Raw genomic sequence first — 26,821 nt, forward strand, 5'->3', positions numbered from 1 at the left:
AATCCAAAAAATGTGATTTGTTTGTAAAATGTTTAAAAGCCCAACCAACTTGTAGGGTTTCTGCAGCATTCTTGGCTTTTACTGGGCAATGCATTAAAGCATCCAGAAACACAAGAATGATTAAACAGAATACTGAAACAGGGATAGTCTGCCTGCACAACCACTGTTCACTGATGCTTTGGGTGGCTGGTCACAGCAGAGACGTTGTAACACTAATGAAAGAGCTTGTTCTCAGGGGTGGGGGATGCAGGTTGAGCTCTGGGAACGGCTTTCCTGACAGTGTCAAATGTTAGGATATGTATATCAAGCTAATTCCACTCATCACAGTATCATTCAAATTCATTGGAATTGAGGCAGGGATCAGAGTAGATAGAAAAAGGCAACCCTTTTTTGGTTATATCTTTTCCTATAAAACTTCATTTTCATAAATGTATCACTGATACAGGCTTCTGCATTAATATTCAGATCTGCCAAGTAAATGTTATCACAATTTTGTAGTGATACATAAACATAGAAGCGTATTGTCCAACTTGTGGATAGGCAACTCTTTAGCAAAACAAAACAAGCAGCAAGTCATTGTCTAGGCATTTTTTCTCATTTTACTTGCATGCAACCTGACTGCATATCCTAGACTACCATACAAAATGACATCCTTATTTTTCCCATCTTTTTTTCCCCTCCAGTTACACAGGTCACCATAGCTACTTAAAGCAGCGAGGAAGCACAAAGGTAAATAAGACTTGCACTTTGTACAGAGGCTTAATTTCTAGGTGCCTGAAAACCAAGTCAGGGGCAGAACAAATTCATTCCTATGCAGCACTCTTGTATAAAGCCTTTGAGCAACTCAAATCTGAAATCAAATTTCCTAATAATGAATCTCCACATGATGACAGAGGTAATTGCATTGCCTGCACAAATTGCTAGTCCGAAACACATCATCAATATAATTATGTGGCTTGAAAACAGATCTGACCAAAGGCTTATCAGCAGTGCCAGCAAAACTGGATTCTGTCTAATCATAAGTACAGACAACATACAACTGCTGTTACCAGAGCCATTTTAGCATCACTGGAAAGTTCTACCTCTGTTTTTCCCTCTGCCTAGCACTGGCCCTGCACAGGCTCTCAGATGAAAACCCCCTACCACACTGTTACCATTCCCATCAGAAAGAGCACAGAATCAGGAATCCCACTTACGTCAACCAGAGAAGGCAACAAAGGGACACTTCAGAAATAATTTATCCCTGTGGGACTGAATGTCACCTGGTTTGGGCATTTCTGTGGATCAGAAGTATCTTTCTAGCCATTGTTATGACTGAAATACAATGGGTGAAAAATAAGTTCAGGCAGCAGATTTTTTGCTGAAGTATTTTTAAAAAACACATCACTGATTGATTCAAAGCATTAAGCGTACTCTATTTTTTTTAATCATTACCAATGTGTTCTAAAAGAACAAGACTGAAAAATAAATCCAAACTCAGCAGTGACTCAGAAGAATTATTCAGTTACGTTACCACTTCATTTTTTAAATCTAAAAAAGCAGGGGTGTCCAAAATGAATTATGAATAACTGTTAGTAGTCAAAACTATGAAGAAAGGAATCAAAGTCCAAGCGTTTTCTACTTTTAATAGGTGGGACTGTGACATGGCCCAAGGCATCAATAAGGAGTTTTCCTCCTGGCTGTGCCCTGGTGATTCCAAGTGAGCTATCCTGTCTCCTCAGTTTTCCCATTTAAATCCAGGAATACAACAAAGAAGGCCGGAAAGAGCTCTGAAACCTGTGACGGGAAAAGCCATCTAAGAACAAGGCATTATTATCCCGGAGTAGTGAGCAAGCTGAAGCTGAGGATCTAGGACAGAAGGACAACTGATCCAAGGGGCGGCCGAAATCCAACAGAGGCGGATCAGCTTTCAGCACGCCTTAGCACTGGGGGCTCGGGAGGAAACGAGAGCTCCTGTGAGCTTCTGGGGGAAGTATCAGGGTGGTCATTGGATAACATGGCTCCACACAAGCCCTGCCAGCTTGCCAGGCCTTGCAGCCTCGCCAGCACTGAGCTCCTTGGAGTCTGTTCTCGCTTTCCTCAGTGCAAAGGAGGAAGGTGATGATTAACGCTGCGAACAGGTGATTAGTGACTACTGAACACCAGCGCATGGAGGCATCTCAGCCAGCAGGCCTGACATGAAAGGTCACACATCCTGGCAGCAAAACATGGAGAGTTCGTCATCCTTGACATCGCCTTCGAGCGAGGAGAGGTGATACACTGCTCTGGGATCTGCTGAGCACTGGCCCTTTATTTTCATACAGTGCAGTACTTTCATGCAGTCCCTGCCGTGTGGCTGCTCCTCCATGTCCTCACGAGACCCCTGCTCCCTGCATGCCCCTGATAAAGGCTCAAGCTGAATGAGTCCTGCTGCAGCTGAGGAGCTCAGCCTGACCAAATAGCATCAACTGCAGTGGCACTTGGGGCAGAATTTTGCTCTGGATGGATCACAGAGTATATGGCAGCACCTATCAAGGCTGAAATACATTCTACAAGCATCACGTTTTTAAAATCTGCAAAGTCCCTATATATAGTGATTCATTTAACATGCTCATGATTAGATCTTTCCTGACAGCACAAATCAGCATGTGGTTGTGGGCACTGAGACCTACATTTACAGCAGTCCCTATTATTTTTGATATTTCAGCTCACAACACACAAGGACCAGTACTTTAAAAGGTCTAAGCGCTTGCAGCTCCCATCAGGTGAATCTGTAGCAACTCATTCCACCTAAAAACCTGGGCCTTTGACTAGATAAATATTCACTCCATCACTCCAAATTCTGGGGTAAATTACCCACTTACTCCAAATTCTGGAGCCATCACCATTGTAGTTCCATCTAACATGGGTAAGATGAGTGAAGAGTATTATCCCAGGCTCATGATCCACACAGACGGAAAAGCGTTGGATGCCAATTTTGCAGAAACTGAAAACAGCTTTCCCTTTACTTATAACTCTTTCACAATTCATAAAAGCATAAAGAAGAGACTAAAAAGGAATAGGATTCCCAGCGCAGCATTACAATGGCTCAGTCTCAAAGCCCCCAATCAGTGTAAACTTGGGAAAAAATAAGGGAGACAATGATCTCTGCCAAGAACTTCCATTGGAACTGTGAGCAAATCATTTAGGGCTTCTCATCAAGAGGGAGTTGACATTTTGGCTGAATACCTTGACCTCCCCCTCCAACGTGCACGAATAACTGAAACAACCAGATAGTAGTTGTGTTGTGAGTAGCTTAGTGCTTCCGTAAATGCTTTGAGATGTCCTGCTGTAAAGTACAATGATATCATAATTCTTCCATTTTGAAAGGAAAAGAAGATGGAGGAGAAAAATCAACCTCATTTTGTTTCCTTTAAGACAGATTACCACAAGAGCTTACTGGCATCTTCAGATTAGCGGTGAACCAAGTCAGGATAAAAATGTAAGCCTACTGCTGACTATCTCCATGCCCAGCTCCATAGGAATAGAAGCTCTTGCTTCAGAACAGCGCCTTCAGCATTGCTCAGAAACATCTACCACTGAAGAGTGCTACTGGAATAACCTCTCCTCTTGGACAAGTCCTGAAATTGCTGCACTGATAAAACATTAGTTTGTATACCAACACCAGGAAATGCTGAAACAAACATTTGTTTTCCTTTTCATTTCAGAATTAAGATAAGGTTGCCCAGTTAAGGCAATCACGATTTCTCTGCACAGATGCAGGTGAAGCTGCTGTTTTTCTTGTCAATTAAGAGGAAATCCCATAATGCCAAGAGAGTTGAAAAAGAGCAGTCTGAGAAACATGTTAACTTTTGACCTATGATAATTGTTTCACTGAGTGCCAAAGTCAACAAACAATAGGATCCTAAGACCGAGTGCTTTCATCTCATGGGGTGAGCTGGGTGGGAAATGGTTTTCCTGTGCTGTCGAAGTACATTTTCATGTCCTGGAAAAGAACTTCTGGTCTGTAACAGGATGAACTCAAGCCTGAAAATTCATGCTCTATTTCTGCAAAATATATAAGATGAAAGGAAGTCCCACCCTCCCCACAGTAAACAGGCCCAAGGACTATGCATGTTGTACATGGCTCTTGCAGATCAGTGCAGAGATCCAAAACCTGTCTCCAGCTGAATGCCACTGGGGCAAGAGGTTCTGAGATCTTCCCTTTACAGCTTGCTCCTACTTGTCTGCACACTGATGTGCTCCACAGATTCCATGCTGCACTGACCGACCTCTCTGCAGCATCACCCATAGATGTGTTTTTACCAGAAGTTTCACTAATTGGCGAGACAGCACTATTAGAAAACAAGCAGTCTTTTTTTTTCCAATAAGCCAACCAATTGCACTTTCGCTTGAGGATTCAGCTGTTCCTCAGTACTGAACTACCCAACAACAAATCCAAAAGGAAAAAACAAACAAACAACAACAAACCCTCTGTTCAGTGCATAACTCTTATCTTTTGATAAGCTGTTGATCAGAAAGGAGAAGTAAAACTTTGCACATGATAGCTGATAGCCCCCAAATGCACTAACCCTCAGCCAATGAACAAAGAGGGAGAACTGTAATCAAGTCCTGCCAGGCACGGGACAATCACAGAAGAGGAAGGAAGATGAACAAGCACAGCATAAACTCATCCTTTTCCACATATCTATGCTGTCTTGCTATCAGTGGCCAATTCCTTTTCTTTGTTTACTTTTGCAGACCATTACAAATAAACAAGCTATAGAAAACTAATCTAAACAATAGAAGAATTGGACCCAAGGGGCAGAAGGAGCTATGGATTGCACACTGGGTCCCCACAAACAGCTAAGACCTGCTTTGTCCATCCCCCCATCACAGTTTTGGAAGGCAATTCGAGTCCTGTTTCCTTCTCCTTTTCAAAACACAGCTGATGGCAAACCCCAGGGAGAGAGCACTGCTCTCCAGAATGCTCCTAGAAAGCCAGAGACACAAAACCACAATTCTTCCTATCTGCTGCACAAAGCTCTGCGCAGGCTGTAGGAATATACTTTGCCAAATTCAGTTTTACAGTGAGGTCTCCATCTTGCTCCTAGCCCAATGGGAAAGCGCCATCAGGACCTTGGCCTGTTTAATATTTTCCTTTCCAAGAGTAAAATACTTTGTGAAAGTAAATCCTGGGAGGGAAAAGAAAAAAAGCTAAATGAAGCAGGACATTGGATTCTGTCCATACTGAGTATTGTATCATATTGTATTTATTCTATCATTCTTTTGAGGAAAAGGCTTTTATTCCACCATTCTGCACCAAACCACCTTCACTCAATTAGCCCAGTTGAATGCCCTGCTGTGATCTACCCGTATTGCCACTCCTGCGCACAGCAAACAGCCCACTGAGCCTTGCATGGGCACAGTGAGGGCACGACAGCAGGACTACAACTCTTAGAGGCTGGTGTGCTTGGGGAGAAAAATGGAGCCAACAGGCGAGTCTCTTCTCACAGCTGCTTTTGTTTGGCTTGTGAGGGGTCTGAATGCGCTATTGATTCCCTTGCACTAAAACAGATTTGTAGCTCCTGTGTGTACAAGACAGGGATCTCCTTCAACTCTAATCTCCAGCAGCTGTCAAAGACATAAAGGGCTTGTGGTTGGCTGGCGTGTCAAAATCAATGAAGATTTTAGGACTCCTTGCCTAAGGGGAGATCAGTCTCGCTTGGAAATGACAGGAGTCAGCCCCAGACCTGAGCGGACCAGGCCACCCAAACTGTGTGATGTGTGTTCAAGACATACTGTGCAGCAGGGCAAAGGAAACACACGTCTGCGCCTCCTGAGGAGCTGTGCCACCCTTACCCTGCCTGTCCCAAGGGTTGCCATCAACAGAATTGGAATCCCAGTGGTTTGGACCAGAAGATCTTAGTGGTCTTATCCAACCTTAATGATTCCATAGGACTGTGGCTCTGCACCACCATCCAAAGGCTCTGTCGGTGTCTAGGCAAAGGCCCACTGCTCTTAGAAGTGTGATAGATGGCAACTGTTTGGCAGCACTGTGGTAGCACCACTATGACTTGTGCTGTCTAACAACTGCCTCTTATTGCTCCAAATGAAAACATGGCCTTCAGTTAGGAAAGAACTCAAAGCTGACTTTTTTCTTTTAGTTAAAGCTACGGATCCAGCCCAATTATTGTCCAGTTGCACTCTGCAGAAGGAACACAGTCATCAGGGCTCTTATTTGTCACAATACAGGCCCCTTCTCAACCCTCAACACACACGTGTGCACAGAACAACTCGGACACCACTTGGTGCAGGAAGTCCAACAACCACTTGCAGCCAGTGCATCTGTTTCCTCACAGCTGTTTCCCCACCGCCTACCTTGATACAACTTTACTGCAGGGTGAGACCTTCAGCGTGAGGGGAGATTGGCTGAAAATGGTCACATTTCTCTTCCATGTGAGGTGCGGCAGAAGAGATCAGGTGAGTTTTTTAGTGGGATGGGCTGACCAGAAGGCTGTACAATGGGTAGCACAGCGAGGCTTTCTGAACATACAGGTGAGAATATTGGAACTGCTCTGAAGGATCCGCAAAGAAAAGAAAGGGGATAAAACAGGCTTGGTGCTCTTCCTCCTGGTTGGCGGCACCTTCCCATGTTAACAGCAGAAAGCAAAGGAAGAATAAAGCTCAGTACATAACTGACATTAAACAGAAATAAAATCTACACGAGATTTGAGGCATCAAAGAACGAAACGTGCAGCATCACTTTCGCAAGAAACTTCAGACCTGGCCTTAATGGGCTTTAATTTAATCCAGACCTGGAATTACTGCAGACTCTTCCTCCTATGGCTGCGGGGATGGGGAGGACGGCCCTCCCGCGCTGCTCCCCCGTAACCCACACGCACCGGCTCACCCCACGCACCTCCAAACCAATCCACCGAGCGCTCTGCACTGCCTTCAGAAAGTTAATCCACAAATAACTACGGGAGAAATAATAATCATCAAGAAGTTCTACTCGCATACTCTTTACTTACTTCCAATAAATAACTGCTTACACATAAAAACGTCCCGCAGCCAAAGCAGCCAGATGGGCGGGTTACTAGCCGTGCCGCTGGGCGAAGTGCCAGAGGTCCTTCCCCCCCAACACACCCCCTCTCTTCTTTCTTCTCTCTCCTCTCCTCCTTTTCCCCTTCTCACCCCCACGTCCTCATTTACTAGCGGGCCCCCGGCGCCCTCCCCGCGGCGCGCGGCCGCCCCGCTCCGCCGCCACTCACCGCCGGCCGGTTCGGGCAGCGTGGAGACCGAGGTCTGCCCCATGGCTCCGCCGGGACGCGTCCCGCCGTCACGCCGCCCGCCGGGCGCGCAGCCTCCGCCGCCGCTGCTTCCGGGGGGCCGCGGCGCTCCTCGGCGGGGCCGCGCCGCCCGCCGGCTGCCCGGGGGCGGCTGCGGGCCGGCGGCCGCCCGTCATGCTGCCGGGTCGCGGTCCGAGAGCGCCGGTGGCCGCGGCGCCGCGCCCAGCCCCGCTCCCGCCCCTCGGCGCCGCCTCGCCCCCGCCCCGCGGCTCGGCCCCTCCTGGGGAGCGGGACGGAGCCTTCCCGGGTGGGAAAGGGAGCGGCGCCGTGCTGTGCGTGGCGAGTGGCACGAAAGGACTTGTTGGTGAACGCCCGGGTGGGGGGAGAAGCAGAGAGATACTGCACGGCACGGCGGCGATAGGAACGAAGTTTTTGTTTTTCTTAGCGCGCGACTGTAATCTAAGTAGTGCTGTGAGCTTAATCCGAGAACAAACAGGTAACTGTTGGCTGGGGGAAAAACAAAAAAATCCCGAGTGCCTACCAGCTATTAGGTTGGGCGTTAGGAGGAAATTCTTCACGCAGGGAAATTCTTTTACCCGGCTGGAAGGGATCTCAAAGCCCCCCCAGCCCCAACCCCACTGCTGCAGGCAGGCTTCCCCCCACCAGCCCAGGCTCCTCAGGCCCCATCCAGCCTGGTTCTGAGCACCTCCAAGGATGGGGCACCACAGCTTCTCTGGGCAGCCTGTGCCAGCACCTCACTGCCCATTTCAATTCTAGTTTAGGGAAGATAAATGCTAATGTATAACATTAACAGATTGTAGGCATCATATTACATAGAATAAGAAGATGAAGCTTCTGATTACAGAAGTTTACTCCAAATACTGTTTTTTAAACAAGAAACAACCTACTTGCATTAGAACACTTAAAGGTCTTACTAAGGAGATTTTTATTTGTGATGGACAAGATGCTGGGAGCACCCAGCACTACCTCCATAAATCCTTTAATCAGCTTTTGTAAAGTGCACGATTTTAAACACTTTCTCTTGATCCCAGGCAGGGAATAGTAGGTGAATACAGAAAACAGCACTGAACTATAGAACAATTACGTCTCTTTCTGCTTTACCTCCTGCTTGGAGATGCTAACGGTCAACACGTACATCTCAGGCTACTCCAGTCCTAATCATTAATGGTCATCAAATGAGAAAAAAATGGCACTCTTCCGCGTCAGTCCTGCTGTTTTAGCTGTTAAATTTAAGAATTCAGCTTACAACTCACCAGTGAGACGGAACAAACCCTGAATCCTCAACACTGTGTGAACAGACATCTACTAATGTCACCTGTGACAGAAACTGGAAAGTTGAAAGCAACAATGTATTGTATTTCTCCTACGCAGAGCTATGTTTATGCAATTGCCTCCAGATAGAATTCTGGCATCCTACTGGCATTCCTTCTGAGTACCCAAACAAAATGCATGCATTTAGTATTCAACTTACAATCTGCACTATGATAGAAATATTTTAATCTATGTATTAAATTTCTTGCCACAATGGCATGGTAGTTGGCTTTCAGGACATTTAGAGGAAGAACAGCATCTTCATGACTTCAGAAATGCTTGTAGAACATAAATACTGCTCTTTACAAATAGCTAGCAGGAGATCACTGAAGTGACTGTAAAACTTCAAAATAGTTCCCAAGGGAGAATGAAATAATGCACAGCTTTTAACCTCTCTCACACATCAAAGAGAAAATTCCATCCCCTTGGTAATGCTTCAAAGACAGCTGTATTTCAATGGGCTTATTCTGCTGGGATGGACCACAGCAGTACATGACCTACAATATATAGGATGCTGTTGTCCCATCTCTAGAGCTCTGTAGGATCGTGTTCAGTAAAGAAGCATTTTAAAAAAATGAATTTGTACTACTATTCCTTCAGTTATCAAGATTAATTTAGGGCACTAAGTGTGAAGCTGTAACGAAGGACCACCGCGTTTAGTTGCAGGACTCAGAATGCAGGACAGGCAAAAGCATTCCATTTTATAAAAGGAAAAAAGTACTGCTCAGATTATTACCAAGGCAAAGCAAGAAGATGGCACTGAGTTTAGAATAGAAATTATCCAGCCGGGGAATTCTTAATTCCCCACGGACAGACCTTCCACACAGCTCGGTGAAAGGGGTCTGTACAGAGCAGCTCACTGAGAGGAGCCTCATAGTTCAGCCTATATATACAACAGTTAAGCATTCAGAGTGTTAGGCCAGCACAGTTAGCACACAAATGAGGACTATTCTGATTGAAACAAATGATAGAGTCCTCGGATGAGCTCTGCCCATACAGCAGTGCGGCTGCTGGGAGGCAGGCAGTATGGTCCTCACTTGTGAGCAATCTGAGGGGATGCACCTTGCTCAGTATGCAGGTGATCCCCTGAATGTTGAGCTCTCAGCTCCTCACCACCATGCACAAGGACAGAGCACAGCTGGGCAAGCTCCTCCATGGCGATTTGGCACCAGCAGTTTTCCTCTCTGCTCACAAACGATCTGCAAATAGGCTATGCACTGACAAACTTGTTTGCTAGCCTAAATTATTCACCAAACACTTTGTAAGTGAATTTCAGGCAGTGGGAATAGTGTAAACAATTCCTTGCCACAGCAGTTCAATAATTTATTACCTGGGCTGTGTGTGAGGCACCCTCATCTGCACAGCTCCTTTGTGCTTTCTGACCTATGGTACTAGCTGCGCCTAGAGGGAACTTCATAGCTTCATCAATATGATTTTAAACGATGGGTGAGGGATGCTCTACCCATGTGACTTTAATACCTGATCTGTAGCTTTCGCTGTATCCTTTAATGTATGTTATTCATATTAAGGAACTGCCTCATGAGTTGTTGTAAGGAACAACTCACTTGAAAATATCTGGAGCCTGTTTCACTTCAGCAGATCTGACCTATGAAGAAACCTTCTTTTACTTACACACTCAGAGAGTTTCAGTATTTGGGGTATTATTTCACATCTACTGCTTTAAGAGTTAACAGCTGTCCAAAACCTTATGAAACAGCAGAACTGGTGTAATCCAGGTTTTGGATAATTTCTTAGACTGACTGTGCAAAATGATGAAAGATGAGCAAACTAAAGTTTCTGCTTAAACTGATACTAAGCGTTGTACTTTTTCTAATTTGAGCTTACAGAAAAGTAATATACAATACAAAGTGCACTTTCCAGGGCTCAGATCTTGTTTTATCCCTTTACCAGGTGCTAAGCACTGTGCACACTGGGGGGAAAAAAAAAAAAAAAAAAGAAAACAGCTACAGAAGTCTTTGCTTAAAGCACAAAGGGCACCTGGTGTACCAGATCCCATCCCGACCCTAAACCTACACCGAACATTCCTGAAAAAGCTGAACAATCTAACAACAGATGGAATGACATGCTGTCCAAAGTCTGTAAGGTCCCACCCTGATACTTAATAATTTAAATGTTAGATTCTAGTTTCAATTTTAATCTGGAACAGGTTGCCCAGTGAGGCTGTGGATGCCCCCACCCTGGAGGGAAGGGACTAGAGCAGGGAGGCTGAAACTAGATGATCTTAAGGGTCCCTTCCAACCCAAACCATTCTAAGATGCTACGATTCTCACACTCTCCCACATTTTTACTACTGACAGTAGGAAGGACTATGGATATTTGTGTTGTGCCCAATGTCCCCATAGCTGCCTGTTGCGCTGATCTCAGCAGTGCAGTGACACTGCTGTGGTGGCACAGGAAAGAGTTCCCTTTCCAAACAGAAAACAACTGTCAGAAATTTTCCAGTCAGGCATGTGTTTATCACCAGGTATCAATTTTGCCCGTGGCTCCAGATTTATGATGAAAGACAAAGAGGACTGCATTAAAAATTATAAATAGCTTTCTGCCTGTCCTAGTTCAAGCCACTGGGGAAGAAGAAAGAGATGACGTTAAAACACCGTCCTGTTGTGGGTTGTGGAATTCCTCAGGAGTCGCCTTTCTGCAGGTTTCCAGAGGCTTTGGCCATTGCAAGTTTATATCAGTAGCTACACTAAATAGGGTGGATGGCCCCCATTGCTCGCTATAAGCTGGCAGAGCCCAAGCAGAACACATGTGCAGCTGCAAGCCTGTTCCTACCCTGGGGTACTGCTTCTCCTCCTCCACCTTTTCTTCAAAGCAGAGCACGACAGCACACTACCTCAGCCCTGCAAGAAGGGCTCCCACCAGCTGCACTGGCTCCTTTGGGCATCCGTCCCTCTCCCCTCTGTGCTTAGTGCAGCAAAGCCAAGTTGTCCAGGAGAGCTTTTGTGCTCCCCAGCCTGTTCAGCAGTATATCTCTTCCCTCCAGAGAAGTCAGCCATGCTACCAATCCAGCCACACTAACCATTTTCCTTAGAAAAACACAGTTTTCTATTCTTCAGAGCATGTGTGGTGGTTGCTGGCTGCAGCTCTCCCTCTGTGGCTCCAAGCTTCTTAATGAATCACTGTGTTTTGGCACTGGAGCAACATAAACACGTCATTTGGGATGTCTTTGCCAAACACACATACATATAGAGCAATCTTGAATGACAGAAAGTGAACAATTTAATGTAATATTCAGGCTGCATAGTTAAAAGTTACAAAGAAAAAAAAACAAAATACAAATCTGAAGGCCACAACAGTACCATCAGCCCAATGGTTGGGCTCACGCAGTATGTTTCATGGAACATAAGGAATGGGTTTTATTGATAATGCATCAGCTACAGCTCCCAGCAGGAAAAACAGGAACAGAAAGCAGTGGAGGACTGGAGGATCACTGATCAGCATGGCTGTTACACACCTATCTTTCTTTTATGCCTTCAGCACCTCTACTTGCTCTTATTAGCTTCAGTGACAATTGAGAAAAAAATTATTTTCAGAAAAGCTGAGTGTTTGGCACAATGGTTTCCTTCGTTCCACTTAATTCAGTGAGATTTTGAAATGAATTTAAACGTGTTGCTGGATTATAATTAGCCCTGAAGGGCAAGAGACCACAGGGGACCAGCTCTTTCCCTTTAAATGGGCAGCTGTAAAGGCACAATCTTAAACAATATCCTGAACACCAGCAACATTTGAAAGCTGGCCATGTGCCTGATTAACGGCCAAGAGTTGGAATAATCTCTGCCTTTGTTGAATCAAAGTCATTCCCTACAATGCTAGTTTACTTCAGACATCTCTAGGCCAAAAATACAACTTTCAGCCTTCAGTTTCATTTCCCCCTTTTTTCTACTACTACAAAAAAATATGGTTCTTTTTTTCCCCTACAGGGAAAATGCATTTTTTTCCACTCTCCCATGACTCAAAAACATCTGAAGGATTTTTCCTCCGAGCTTAAAAAAAAGAGGGGGAAAAACTTCACCTTTTGGCAAAGATACAGAATGGAAATTTTTGACTCAAAAGAGAATTTAAAAAAAAAAAAATTATAAGAAGCATGTGAAAACAAGGGGTTATAATGGAAACTATTTTCATAGCCAGCTCTAAAGTAAGCACTTCTGTTCCAGAGACACATGGTACTGATGCAAACATTGATTTGATGCCAAAATCCCTAGCATGTTAGTGGAATCCGGAAGCACTGCAATATTAAATACACCTCAAAATATATGTCAGACATCTCGCTGTGCCTGGTCCACTTACTCTGCACAGCATGATGCTTTATGCTTAATTCATTAGTGACTAGCAGCCCAGTGGCAGGGCTGCTCGCCTTCCCAGGGCTAGGCTCTTTCCTGCATGGTCTTCTGCAAGTCAGGACTTAGTATTCCCACTTTGCAAATACTGAACTCATATCTACTTTCCACGTGCAGCATTCATACAGTGTATTTTGTTGCGGTGTTTGAGCACCCCACACCGGTCCTAGGGAAGTACTATTATCCTCAAGGTCAGATTTCTGCATTTCATCAGGAGTGCTGTGGGGAGAAGTGGTGAAAGCACTGCCAGCTTGTGTCTTGCAGGGACAGATCTGCTCCCCAGCACAGGCTGGGCCACCCAGATGGTATTCAGAACAAAAATTCCTAAATCTCTGTCTCGACCTCACTTTCTCAGGGGTGTCTGGCAGGCTACAGAAGCAATGAGGAGAGTATGGTGCTCAGCTGCATTTCCTTACTGGCAAACTCTGCTGGCTGCTGTCTGTCTGCTTACTTCAGCTGCCTCGAGACACATAACCTGGCCCTGAGCAGTTTTCTTCTGTGGTCACCACAAAAAAGTCCCTTTTGCACCTACCGCAATTACAGTCATGGTACTCGGCCTGCATCCTTGCTGATTCAATTAGAAAAACCTACAACAAGAAGGGTTCTAATGAGTGTAAAATGAATCTTCTGCTTTTGTGCGGTCCAATGATAAGTGTATTTTTTTAAACTGCAGATCTGTGGCTTTTGCCTAAAGTCCTCACCTTGCAGTGAAGTGCCAACAATGATGGGAAGCTTTGCCAACAGGGATCTTGCAGAGCATGCAGGGGTACCTGAGCACATGCAGAGCACTGATCCAAGCTGGCTCTCCTCTGCCAGGCTTAGTGCAAGTTCCCCACCTCTTGGTCTTCTAAATCAGCCACCATCTTTCAGGATCTTCAGCAGTTCTCCTAATTACTTGTAGTATGCTTGTTGATAGGTTTTACCTAACAGCCTCTTCTCAAGCCATCCTTGGTGTTGGGAGATACTTCCACACTGCTGAATGTGTGGAAGTGGGACTGTGGACAGGGAGGGTTACAGTGGCTCAGGCTTTGCACCCTTTCCAATGGGATGTGAAGGAACCTTGCCCTGGTAACCTGACAGAATCTCACTGGAGAAGGCTTTCTATTTCTAATAAGACAGAAAGATAAGCTTTGCCTAAAAAAAAGGCAAAGCTCAGCTCCCCTCTGCATAGAATCATAGAATCTTTAGAGTCGGGAGATCCTTAAAGGTCATCTAGTCTAACTCCCCTGCAATGAACAGGGACACCTACAACCAGATCAGGCTGCTCAGAGCCTTGTCCAGCCTGATCTTGAACATCTTTAGGGATGGGGCATCCACCACCTCTATGAGCAACATGTTCCAGTTCCAGTCCTCACCACACTTAAAAGCTTCTCTGTTATGTTCAATCTAGATCTCTTTTAGTTTGAAACCATTTCCCCTTGTTCTATCACCACAGACCCCGCTAAAAAGTGTCCCCTTCTTTCCTGTAACTCCCCTTTAGATACTGAAATGCTGCTATCAGGTCACGTCACATCCTTCTCTTCTCCATGCTGAACAGCCCCAACTCTCTCAACCTGTCCTTGTAGAAGAGGTGTTCCATCCCTTGGATCGTTTCTGTGGCCCTCCTCAGGACCCATTCTAACAGGTCCATGTCTCTCCTGTACTACACATCTGGATGCAGTACTCAGGTGAGGTCTCAGCAGTGCAGAGTAGAGGGGTGTGGCCACACTTCTCTTGCTGCAGCCCAGGATACAGTCGGTATTGCTGGCTTATGTCCAGTTTGCTATGTAAACCTGTAAACCTGTGAGTCTGATTTTGCTTTTTAAATTCTCATGCATTGTTCGTTTGCGTGTTGGTGGCCAAGGGAACCAGTGTGCTTTCATTTGCCAGTCCTGGGGGTTTTTGTGCTGATCCAGACCACTTTTAGCTCAGGTTCACTCAGTTACAAAGCCCACACAAAAGGGAAACTAAACAATTACATGAGATGGGAATGTTACATGGTTCTAGTGGAAAGTGCTTTTACTAAGACTAAACATCACTATTACACTTTTTTTTTTTTTTACTACCTGCTTAATACAGCAGATCATTAATGCAGCACATTTTACTTAGTTAAAATGAACAACTTTCATTAAATTAAAATTCAGAGCCATTAAAGCCAGATGGGATATGGGGAGAAAAATTGCAGAGACTTTAGAGCTAATGTAAATGTAATATTGTTGTTTTCAGCTCCAATGCAATTAAACAGGGCTGACAGAAGCTTTCACAAAAAAAAAGTGCAGGAAGAAAATCTGCCTGTAAGGAAAATCAATTTAAAGAAATTGTACTTCAGATATTTTCATGGTTCTGTGGCTCGCTGAATTACATTCCTGCATAGAAGCTGCAATGCTGGTGTGGGAGAGCTAGCAGTGAGATCTTTACTAGTATGTTACTTACTGGAAGAAAAATGACTTAATTTACAGTGCTTTCTGCAGGCAAGTGAGTGCCTAAAAAAATTAACCCAGGCAGTCTCATTCCCAAAGGAAGAAAATACACATTTTCAAGAGTACAGCCTGCCTGAGGAGCCCTCACTGCCTCCTCTGCAGTTCCCAGTGTCCTTGGGGGCCAGGCTGTGAGGCTTAGTGCCCTCCTAAACACAGGTGGGTGCAAGGCGCAGACCTGGGCCATGAGAGGGCTGCCCCTTGGGTGCTGCCAACAGCTCTGACAGAATCACAGAATCATCTGGCTTGGGAAAGGTCTTCAGGGTCACCAGATGCAATAGGGTCACCAGACTCAGTAGGGCCACCAAACCCAACCATCAACCTGATCTACTGAGTTCCATCACTAAGCCATGTGCCTGTTGCCACATCCACACGTCTCCACCCTCCATGGGTGGGCATTCCCTGCACAGCCCATTCTGATGCTCAAACAGGCTCTCTGTGAAGAGATTCTTCCTGAAGTCCAATCTAAACCACTCCAGAGCAATTTGAAACCCTTTCCTCATGTCCTATCACTTGTGACCTGAGAAAAGAGACCAGGCTTACTGACTGTGGCACAGTTACATTTAGCTGTGGGGTTTGAACAACAAAATCCAGCTTGGGATTAAGCTCCGATGCTTTCTGTAAAGTCCCTGGACCAGTGCTATCTCATACAGGGCTTTTCTGTCACTGGGGCATCTGATGATCAACCCCTTAATTTATTGCTCTGAATAATGTTAGGAAGAAAAGAGAGAGAGAAAAAAACCAACTAAGTAAGATACCTAAGATCACTCAATTTCTTTTTAAAAACAGTTGCTGTGTATCACACTAAATAGTTGTTTTCGACCAAAATAGCAAGTGAAAGTCTATATAAAATCTTGCTAACCATATGATATACCGGGGAGGGGGAGGTGTTCCCAAGCACCCTCAAGCCCACATCCCACTCATTTAAACTCCTAAAATACAACACAAGATGTCAGAGTCTTCATTTTCTCATGAACTCCACAGCAAGTATGAAACTTGACCTTGATTCATACACAGTGATAAAAGCCAGAGCTTGCAAATTTATGAATGTAGCTGGCAGCCATTAAGTGCATTATGTGGAGGTCAGGCTGATGGTCCCTTTTTGTTTATTCTTCTTATTTAATGATCCATTGCTGGAGATGTGCCAAAAACCTTTAGAGTGTTTTACAACTTATTTATGTGACTGAGAAGTGTGTACTGTTCTTTCCATCCTCATTATCCTGGCATGCTGAAAATAAACTGGAGTGCAGAACTGGCATCTGAGGAAAACACAGAGGGTGTGGGGTTTCTTTTTAACGTGAGCTGAGAAAATGCTTGTCACTTTCTGAAGCAGCCTTTTGTTTGAGTGACAAAACAGGGCTACCTTCATTTTGTGCAACCAACTTCCACAAAAGTATCTCAGCACGGGATATGGCATCTGGCTCCAGGCAGATCTCCACTCATTTCAAGATATGGTGTGGTTATGGTTTCACCACACTGTCAGGGTTCAGCAGATTTACCTTTGCTTAGTGATCGCTAGCTCCATGCCTTTCAAGGAAGACCTTGTCTATGGATATGGGATGGATGATCTAAAATATATTTACATAATAAACAATTTTGCTTAGGCCTACTATATAGATAAGCTAAACTAGTACAAGTTACTTGAATGTTGATGCAGGAGAAAAGGTACACATTTTCTACTGCAGCCAGCACTGCTGAAACACTGTGTGCCCAGATGTTTGTGTTACAACATCCTGTTATTCCTAGCAAATGTTTATAGGTCTGAATAAGAGTTCCAGCAGAAAGGGCTGGTGCCATTCAGACTCATGGACTGGAAAAGTGTGTAAAAATATTGCAGAGGTCTATTTACCAGTCTGATAAAGAGAAAATTAAGTATTTGAATGCTGAGATATTCTGTTATTAAACTAGCTGGTGAAGAAATTCTGGTGCAGGCAGCTCATAGGAATCTGGCATTTATGATATGATAACATTTATCATATGATAAATAATTGTCCGTACAAGTTGAAGTAACTGGATCCACAATTCAATCAAAGAATTTTTGGTTCATATATGTTATCTATTAATACTGGATCACTAATGGACATCTCACCTTATTAAGAAAAGATCATACCCTCTACAAAGTTACTTTAGGCTTATCTGTCAATTTTCACGTTGAACACCACTGTCTGACAGCTAAGCTTTCAAAGTGCTGTGGCATTTTGCACCTCCCAGGTTAATGCTCACATCTGAGCCAGTCTAGATGACAAAAGAAAATGTGACAACCTAGGCAGATAAAACATTTACATGAATGTGTCTTTAGTCTAAAAGCTTGTTACTGAAATGCCAAAATGAAAGCTGAACGTCACTCAGTTCATCTTTGGTGCTGCATCAGTGAAGTCACCGGAGCATATTTCAGTGACAGTGAGTTTTATACCTGATATATCAGAGACAAGTAGCAGACAACTGTGACACTTCTGTAAGCATGCAGAGCTCATTCTTTCCCTCCCTGGCACTTTCAGCTTCTGCTGCTGGCCAAAGATAGACAAGGGGATCCTGCTGAATGGGGCACCTTCTGAGGACCAGATGCATTCTATTAACTCTTCCTCACCTCCAAAAATAAACTTGAGTTTCCTATAATTCATGGACTTTCTAATTGCTGTTGATAATATGCCTATAACCTGCAGTATGCTGCATACACACACAAAAAATCATATCCCTGTTACAAAGACAATCGAGCCTTCATGAAAATTCCACTACCAACAGATTACGCTTTTCTAGGGAAGAGATCTATGTATGTAATTGCCAAATTAGAAAAATATTTGAGAAGAAAGCAAGTGCCACAGTTCCCTATGTATAAAATTCATTCTTTCCAGGAAGTTTTTGAGTTTTGAGGGTTACAGCAAGATTTCTTGTGCTCTATCTTATCTAATTTGCCCTCTTGTGTATTTTTGATCAGCCTTTTGAAAGCTGACACAGTTTCTTATGTTAGAATTCAGTCTAAGCAATCAGAACACTTTTCATGCTTCACCACTTACTGGTTATTAGTGTAATCTGCAGGAAACAACATAACAATAGAGCATTGTTTCTGAATGTGAGCAAAAGGTTAGAACAACAGCCTACGCTCAGACTTGGCTTCTTGACTCCTCTTCCCTTTGAGATGAAGAAAGCAAACATTGTGTGTAGTAATTCTGAGGCTATTTCCATTGTGCTCAAAGTCTTTCATACAGCTTTCTACAGGCCAGAAGAGAGCAAGATACAGGAGCACTCTTGCCCTGGAAGCACCGTGTAGCTGAAACAGTGAAAACTATGGGAGCTTACCAGCTGTGAGGTAAGGCAAACCTCTGGCTTCCCGACAGTGCAATACTTGAGTACCTCCCAGCACCCACCAGACAGATCTGCTACAGTCATAACCTCAAAGCTACCAGGGTAGCTGTGTGAGAAATTATTCCCTCTCAGAGAAGTGTAGCTAGGCCCACAGACAGGATTTCACAGTCCTCAGCCCCTTCCTTCACCACTGCCTAACCACAGGGGCTCTAGAATTACCTATATAGTGAAACTTTCCTCCTTGGTACTAAAATGTCCAGGTAAGGGATCCACCACAGCTGCCTGAACCATAGTAGTGCCTTATTAGTGCTTGCACCACTGGATAAATGGTGTCCAATCCCTTTAACACTGTTCTGGAGAGCAGCCTGAAGACAGCATTTCTTGAGGAGCCTATCTGCTTTCAGTTGATACTGGGCTGCCAAAAGAATGCAGGTTCTGGGGGAAAAGTCTGTCATTAATGAATCTTTTCCTCTCTTGTAGGGGTCTCCTTTCCCTAGACAGTACAGCGACAGGGAGTGAGGTGCACTGTTCTTTAGTTATGAACCTGACAAGGGGTACCTCACGGCTTTGGATTCTTGGGTGACAAACAGGAAGGGCGTCATAAACATTAAAGGACATGAATGTTTCTCCTGATGTTCTTTGGAAAAATAAAATTTAAGTAAACTCTTTCTCATCAGAGCAGAAGAGAAAATCATACCATCCACGTAAAACAACAGTACCAGATCAAAGAAGTGGTTCCTCACAGTGTGCAGAGCAGCACCAGCAATTTGTCTCCCAAGCTGCCAGACTCAGGAAGTGAGCCCTTCCTACTGGGCAAAACAGCAAAGTGATTTTTATCCATGGCCCTCACTGCAGCCCTGTATGCGTTCCAACTGCACTGCCAGGCTGACAGCAACCCTGAGAAGTGAGGATGTTGCTTGATTTCAGACACTGGAAAAACTCCAAAATCTGCCCTCCATTGGAGCAAGTGGTGATAATTGGTTTAATTGGTTCTGGCTTACACCCATCAGCCCCACTTGTTAGTACTCAGGCATAAAAGTAACATGAGTTAATGTGTTGCACAGGAACCCAGGCCAGTGCTGGCTCTGTGATAATGAGAAAGAATTGAGCATCTTTCATTTAACTAAGTGTGCACTGAGAGACACTGTAACAGGCATTATTTCAAGAAGCCTTGCTCATGCTGAGGAGGTAGCCAAGACTCATATGTCTCAGCATTACCATACCGTTGTGTCCAACAGCCAGCAATTAAGGCAGATGTGGGTAGCTCCACTGGAAACAGGGGCTTTATTAAAACTGGAAGGAGGAATTATGAGCTTTGATTAGGAAGCATTCTTCTTGAGGCCTTCTAATACCTGGGGCCCCTGACTTCCAGCCTTTTTAGCAGTCCACTAGCTATAACTTCTGAAATATTGTTTTTTCCCCTGATGGTCATCAACAGTTACCTTCTTTATTCTAATCTGAATCAGCCATTACCAGTATTTATATATATATTTATATATATATACACAAATATATGTATATGTCATCATTCCTGACAATGTACATCTACGGATAGATCTTGGTGATACTTAGTCACAGATAGGAATGAAGAGGTCCAAACTAATGATTTTTGGTAAGAAACAGTATTGACACAGTTTTGTGGTTTTTTTTGTTGTTGTTGGTTTTTGGTTTTTTTGCAGTATTATTAAATTTACAGAGATACAAAGGGATTTTAGGGTGAGATACAAAGAAAGTTCAGAGTATTAAGAAATTTGTTTTGGTTAGTCTTTCACAGTGACATCAATTTCTGAGTTATGAGGCTTTCCCGCATCTTCTCAAGATTTTTAAGTTTCAAACAAAATGTGGGACACCAGAAGTTACAGCTTCCCAGGAGCTCAAACCGGAGTCAGACGCTTCCAGTGTTGCAAATACATTTTAAGAGTTTGGTAGCTCTCTGGGACACAGCTCATCAGCTGTCCATGTGCTCCCAACTTAATGACACGTATTATGCAAGTACCTTTCAAAATCACTGCTCTCAATGCTGAGCCTCTCAATCTGTAACTATGGCCTAATTATTTCCCACACTGATTATATAGCTTTTCATCTGTTCATATTGAATGCATTGGTATCTCACCTAAAAATAGTTTTATATTTTCTTGCCAGTCATTGGTAGTAGCAGCACACAGAACAGAGCAGAGAACCAGTTCTTGCTGGATGCCTCCTGAATCACACCAGACGTGTGACAACGACTCCTAAAATACATTTGTATTCTGAAGCCTAGCATTTAGGTACTCATTTGATACATAACATACTGATTGTATATCATTGTAGCATCTACATGGCAGACCGAAGCCAAACAATTCAATGCAGCAAGTTAGCTGCATGGTAGAATTTCCTCAAACCTGTTTTTCCTAAAACCCATGTTAATGGGAGTTATTTGTATTCAATCTTTTCATTCTTTCTGGCTCAGTCCCTGTATCATCTGTTCCATATTTTTGCTCAGGATGGATATCAGACTCACCAGCTAATGATTACCAGTGTACTTCACTTACTGCTTTTAAAAAAATGCTATAACAGATTAATAATCATTTGTTTAAAAACACACAGCTCTCTCACAAAGGTGTTGAGATCTGTCTTTGGTAACACTTTCCCAGCCACTGCTATATATGAACATGTCTTGAAGCAGGTTAGGACCTTCCCACTTCTCTTTCCTGCTTGCATTCCTCCTACACATACAGGAAAGGTCCATCCAGCCCATCTCCAACAGCAGCCCCAAGCAATGCTGGCTTTCCACGGGCTCTGTGTGGTGGCTAAGCATCAACCTCACAGCTTGCTGTCTTGTTTTGCTTGGGAAGCAGTTTTGTTCCCATCCATTTGCAATGCCTTCTGTACTACACAAAGCACAGAATATAGCTATGTGCAAATATGGCAAAGAGATAGCTTGTTCTATAAATGAGCAAGGAGCAGTTTGATTTAATGTAGTGGTCACTAAGTGTGAGGAAAGAATTAGGAGCAAAGTGGATATGCTTTTTAAAGATGGCAAGATCTTGGACTAGTCATCTTTATCACAGCAAAATCCAAAATAACCTAGGAGACCACATCCCAGCTGTGGGAAGGAGCTTGGTATCAGCTAGGAAGAGCATTGAGTTTCTGTGTGTTCATGCCAAGTCAAATGTGATTAGAAAGGTGACCAGAAAGAAAGTCACACATTGTGTGAAAATATTCTCTGCTTTTTCTCTCTGCTGAAAAGAAACCTAGTTGCCATAAGTAAGTTTTCTCTTACAAAATTTGTTCACTCTTTGTTTTAAGAAATCAAATCAGTCACGCAGCTCCATCTGCACTGTGCTGAGAAGTTTATTTTTGCTGCTTTCTCAGGAAAGCACATATCAGCTGTCTTTCAAAACAGTGACAACACTTTTCTCCATTGGCAATCTGACCTACTACTCGAGGTGCTCTTTACTGACCTGAAAAAAAAGCTCAAAGGCAAAGCAAAGCAAAGGAGATCACAGAGAAGAGACAACGATGCCACAAACTCATGATTCAAGACCGGTCACAGGAATGATGCTTACTTTCACCAGGTGAACCTGGTGTTCACCTCAAAGGCAGTCATTTGAAATGGCCACACATCCTGTCTGAATCCAGAAAAGGTGCACATTTTGGTGTCATCTGCACTAACGGATAAATAAAGCTGAATTTGCTGTCAAGCTTTTAAATGTAAACAATAAAAAGAAAAGGAAAAAGAAAAAAAAAAAAAGCAAGAACAATATCTAGCTGTGATTGCATGCAGCAACCAGGGAGCTTATCTCAGATCAATCTTACCTCAACTGAGTTTTTCATGTCGCTAAAATAGTAAGCCATTGCGTCAGGTAGCCAACAGCATCACAATGGGTAACAGGATGCAGCCTTTACCAACGCACACACAGCAGTACTAACGTAACAGAAAAACACTACTCTTAGAAAAAGCTCTTTTAAACAATAGCCATGCAGCCTGCCCCCTCAGTGCAGTGCCATATCATTAGCTTATTCACCCGTGGTGCAGATAAAAAGAGCAATGCAGGTAGCCAACAGAGAGAGGAAGAGGTCCCACTACAACCTCTTATTGCTCTGTGGGAGAAGGGAACATTTTTAGGTGGGAAGGTGGGAAGAATGCAGGCTATTTTTGCTCCTAAAATAAGATTCTAAACTGAGTTGAGCGGTCTGCCTACTTTGCCAATATAATCCCTGACCACTCAGCAGGCAAGTCTCCTGAGCTGCAGGATGAAGAAATGCACACAGCACCTACAGAACACAAGAGGCTGCAGAGGTGACAGGAATGTGTGAACATCCAGAGCTCTGCATATAACTGCTGTGATATGCATGTTGAAGTCTCATTACTCAGAACTAAAACAATGAATGTTAATAGACATTGCATTACCTTGAAGTGGAGGACAATAAAACATTTTAATGTTCACCACCCTCAGATACTGCTGGCATTGCAAAGTAAATTGCTCACCTTGATAGACTCCAAAATCTTGCCCAAGGGTTCACCAGTTAATTTGGCCTTATAGGCCCCATGTGTAGGTAAGAATGTATTTTTTTCATTATCTATATGGTTTAACCTTACACATGACCACAACACTTTCAAGAGGCACTACACAAACTTCTCCCACTTCTGACAGGTAGTGGCACCCCCAAAGTGGTGAGCAAGATGGGGTTGTGCCAAGACTGATTATTCTGTGGGTTTGGATTAATGCCTGCTGGACAAAAGGCACTGTGCAGTGTAAGCACACCAGTGTGCTTGGAGCTAGCTATAGAAGCTCAGGCCCTGACACAGGGCATGCACAGTCTTTGTGATGTACTGAAGGAGATAAAGATAGTGCTGTGCTCTGTAGAAAAAGTAGGAAAGCTGGGCTCTGCTACTGATAACACACATTCCACCTTTAATCACAGAATGGCCAGGGTTGGAAGGGACCTCAAGGATCATGAATCTCCAACCCAACTGCCACATGCAGGGCCACCAACCTCCCATTTAATGCTAGACCAGGCTGCCCAGGGCCCCATCCAACCTGGCCTTGAACACCTCCAGGGACGGGGCATCCACAACCTCTCTGGGCAGCCTGTTCCAGCACCTCACCACTCTCTCTGTAAAGAATTTCCCCCTGACGTCCAACCCAAATCTCCCCTCCCTCAACTTAAAACCATTTCCCCTCGTCCTGCAGTTATCAACCCTTTCAAAGAGTTGATTCCCCTCCTGCTTGTAGGCTCCCTTTAGGTAGTGAAAGGCTGCAATGAGGTCACCCTGCAGCCTTCTTTTCTCCAGGCTGAACAAGCTCAGCTCCCTCAGCCTGTCCTCATAGGGGAAGGCCCAAACCATTCTTGCTCCTGAATTCTGCGATGCTTTACCCAGAGGGAGAGTAAAGCACTGGCACAGGCTGCCCAGAGAAGCTGTGGTGCCCCATACCTGGTGGCTCCCAAGGCCAGGTTGGATGGGCTCTGGGCCAGCCTGAGCTGGTGGGGAGCAGCCCTGCCCATGGCAGGGGTTGGGGCTGGGTGGGCTTTAAGGTGCCTTCTAACCCAAATAATTCTGAGATTCTATGATTTTATTATTCCTGAAGGCACACATGCCAAATTAAGCAGACACTTCTACCTCCTGCTGGCACCACTCGGAACCTTCAGTTGCAGAGTAGGAAATGCATGTATACATCTTACTGAGGCCCTATCATGCATTACAATCACTGTGTGACATAACATAAACTAAGGAAGGTAAAAATTACATTTGGCAACCAGCCCATACTGTGCTCTAATTATTTCTTAATATCCTAATGTAAGGGCAGCATATTGGCCCCATTTTTAAATTGTCTGGCACTTGCAAGTTTGTGTCATAGAATTAACATTAAACAGTTTTCAGATCTTTTATTAAAAACTGCTGATTGTGTACTGCCTGACAAAACAGAATGTCTCCATTAGAATAATGATTTATTGTAAATATGGTAGTATTAAGGCTGACTATTCTGGGTATTAAAAATGCATGGAAAAAATCCATTTAAAAAGTGTTATGTGAGCTGTCAAAATTTATCAGTTTAATGTCTTCATCATTTGCATTTCTTTTTAAAATGCCGAGTGAAATTAGACCTTATCTCACCACTAGGAGTTGCCAAATTTCACTTGAAATTAAAACAGAATCATGTGTCATGATAGTTATTTTAATAATATCAGATAACAAAAACAGAAACAGAAAAGAGAAGAAAAAGGAGAGAGAAGTACTGCAGCAACAATCAAAGAAGCTAAGACATATATGCTATTTTTACAATACTCATGTGCAAGAACTCTATAGGCTTCCTGCATTAACAGACCATTTCCTCCGGCAATAAGGCCACAGCAAAGCACAGCACTGCCGGACTGTGCTCTAAATGCCAACAAGCAGCCCCCCAGCAACATGCATTTTCTGCTGGTTTGAAATAGCCATGTTGTCTTTCAAGTGGTTCCCATGCAAGCCTCCACCACTATATACCCCTCACTTTTTGGACCTCCTCAAGCACCGGTGAGAAAGACAGAAGGGACTTGTGAATCAGCAGGAGCTGCAGAGAGGACAAATCTATCCCAGCTTTGGTTCCTGTGGCAATGCCGGCTGCCATCACATTTGTGTCTGAGTTGCATTCTGCAAGGCCTCTGCTAGCACAGGTCACGCCAGAGCTGAGAAGCTTACTGCTGCAAGTGTCTCCTACTGCATCTGCCTCCCTGTAGAGACATGGAATAGTCTTTATGACTCTCCTGGTACTATTCAGAAATGCATTTTAAAACATTTTAGCATTTAATGAGTTGTGAACTGCAAACAGTAATTTTTGATAATTATATTACAGGAATATTGGTGCTGAGCAAATGAAGAAAAAGTAAATATTTGTTCTCCTGGCCCTTTTGCCTTATTTAAACCATTCTTATTTAAGAAAATAAAAAGGAAAAAGAAAAAAAAAAGCCACAACAATATCTAGCTGTGATTGCATGCAGCAGGGAGCTTATCTCAGATCAGTCTTAATCTTACCTCAGCTGAGTTTTGGTTGTGAATGGGGACCTGATCCTGCCCTCAAAACCATTGCTTCAGCCACATGTTCCCAGAAACTCAAATATTCACTGCCTGGGTGGAGTTTGTTTCTTCCAGGACAAAAGCAGCTGACCATATCCAAAACCATCATTCTTTACTGTCTAAGAGAAGCCCCATCACTGGTACCACTGCCCTGTAGCATTCTTGGGGAGAACACTTTTCTACTGATTTATACTGGTGTCTCTAGTATCCTTTCTGGTGCCAAGCTGTGCACACAGCTAAGCCCACACTGCTTCTTGGGCATGGGATAGTAAATGGGATGATCCCCCAGCCACTCAGCAGCACTAGTGGGGCCACTTGCTCAGCTCTGTCCCCCCTCCCAGATCTGCCAGATCCCTCCTGCCATAGGAGTGACTGGAGTGCCATGGGGCTACTTCACTCAGAACTGCTTTTGCCTGCCAGGGAAGGTTGCTAGGAAGTCTTACAATCCTAAGCTACTTATTTTTATCCAGTTATACTTCGGGAGGAGGTCTCATAAACATTTTATGTGAAAATATTAAAAATGGTTAAATAATGAGAGGGGAACAGAGAAAAAGGCTTTTTGGTAAAATTCCATCCAATCTACATTCAGAGCCCAAAGCAATACCCCTGCAAGGCACTCCATAATTAAGGATCAAATTTCCAAAAAGATTCACGGTTAGAGACAATGAACGATGATTAAACAGCAGCAGACAGGGTCCTTATTATCAGCCACCTGCTCTTTGGTCACATGGTGCTACTTTTCCCCTGGTGGATAACTTCAGGCCCATCAATTTGATGTCTTTGGAGTCCCTGGAGCCCAGGCTGCTTTCCTCTGAGTGATTTGTGCCAGCACCTCTTAACACAACCTTTTCCACCCGATTACTTCCTTGTACCCTTAAAAGGATTGGCTCCTGCAGCAATGGTCTGGTGGTTGCTACAAGTCTGTCAGGAAACATTGCCTGCATAATATGGGTTCCTACGACCGTACACAACGCTTCCTTCTTCACAATAATAATTCAGAGCTCAGGAGGAGGAATTTAAAAGGCATTTTGCTAAAGCCTACACAATCAGCAGATGTAAATATAAGGTATATACATGATGGGC

General features: G+C 44.0%; 1 protein-coding gene across 4 annotated transcripts in view; it reads right to left on the reverse strand.

Annotated features, from left to right (window-relative positions):
- The window catches only part of PHACTR2 (phosphatase and actin regulator 2), a 120,717-nt gene that overhangs the window by 63,108 nt on the left and 30,788 nt on the right, over positions 1 to 26,821 (reverse strand). Inside the window, exon 1 of one of the 4 annotated variants that reach the window (XM_090135694.1) lies at positions 7,233 to 7,363. The exons of the other annotated variants lie outside the window; for them this stretch is intronic. Within the exon in view, the coding sequence (XP_089991820.1) occupies positions 7,233 to 7,275 (43 nt within the window). The 5' untranslated portion in view covers positions 7,276 to 7,363. Of the gene's footprint in view, positions 1 to 7,232; positions 7,364 to 26,821 lie in introns of those variants that run through there. 4 annotated transcript variants of the gene reach the window in all.

This window comes from Phasianus colchicus, chromosome 2 (genome assembly GCF_987193195.1).
Source record: "Phasianus colchicus chromosome 2, bPhaCol1.hap1.1, whole genome shotgun sequence".
NCBI classification, from domain to species: Eukaryota; Metazoa; Chordata; class Aves; order Galliformes; family Phasianidae; genus Phasianus; species Phasianus colchicus.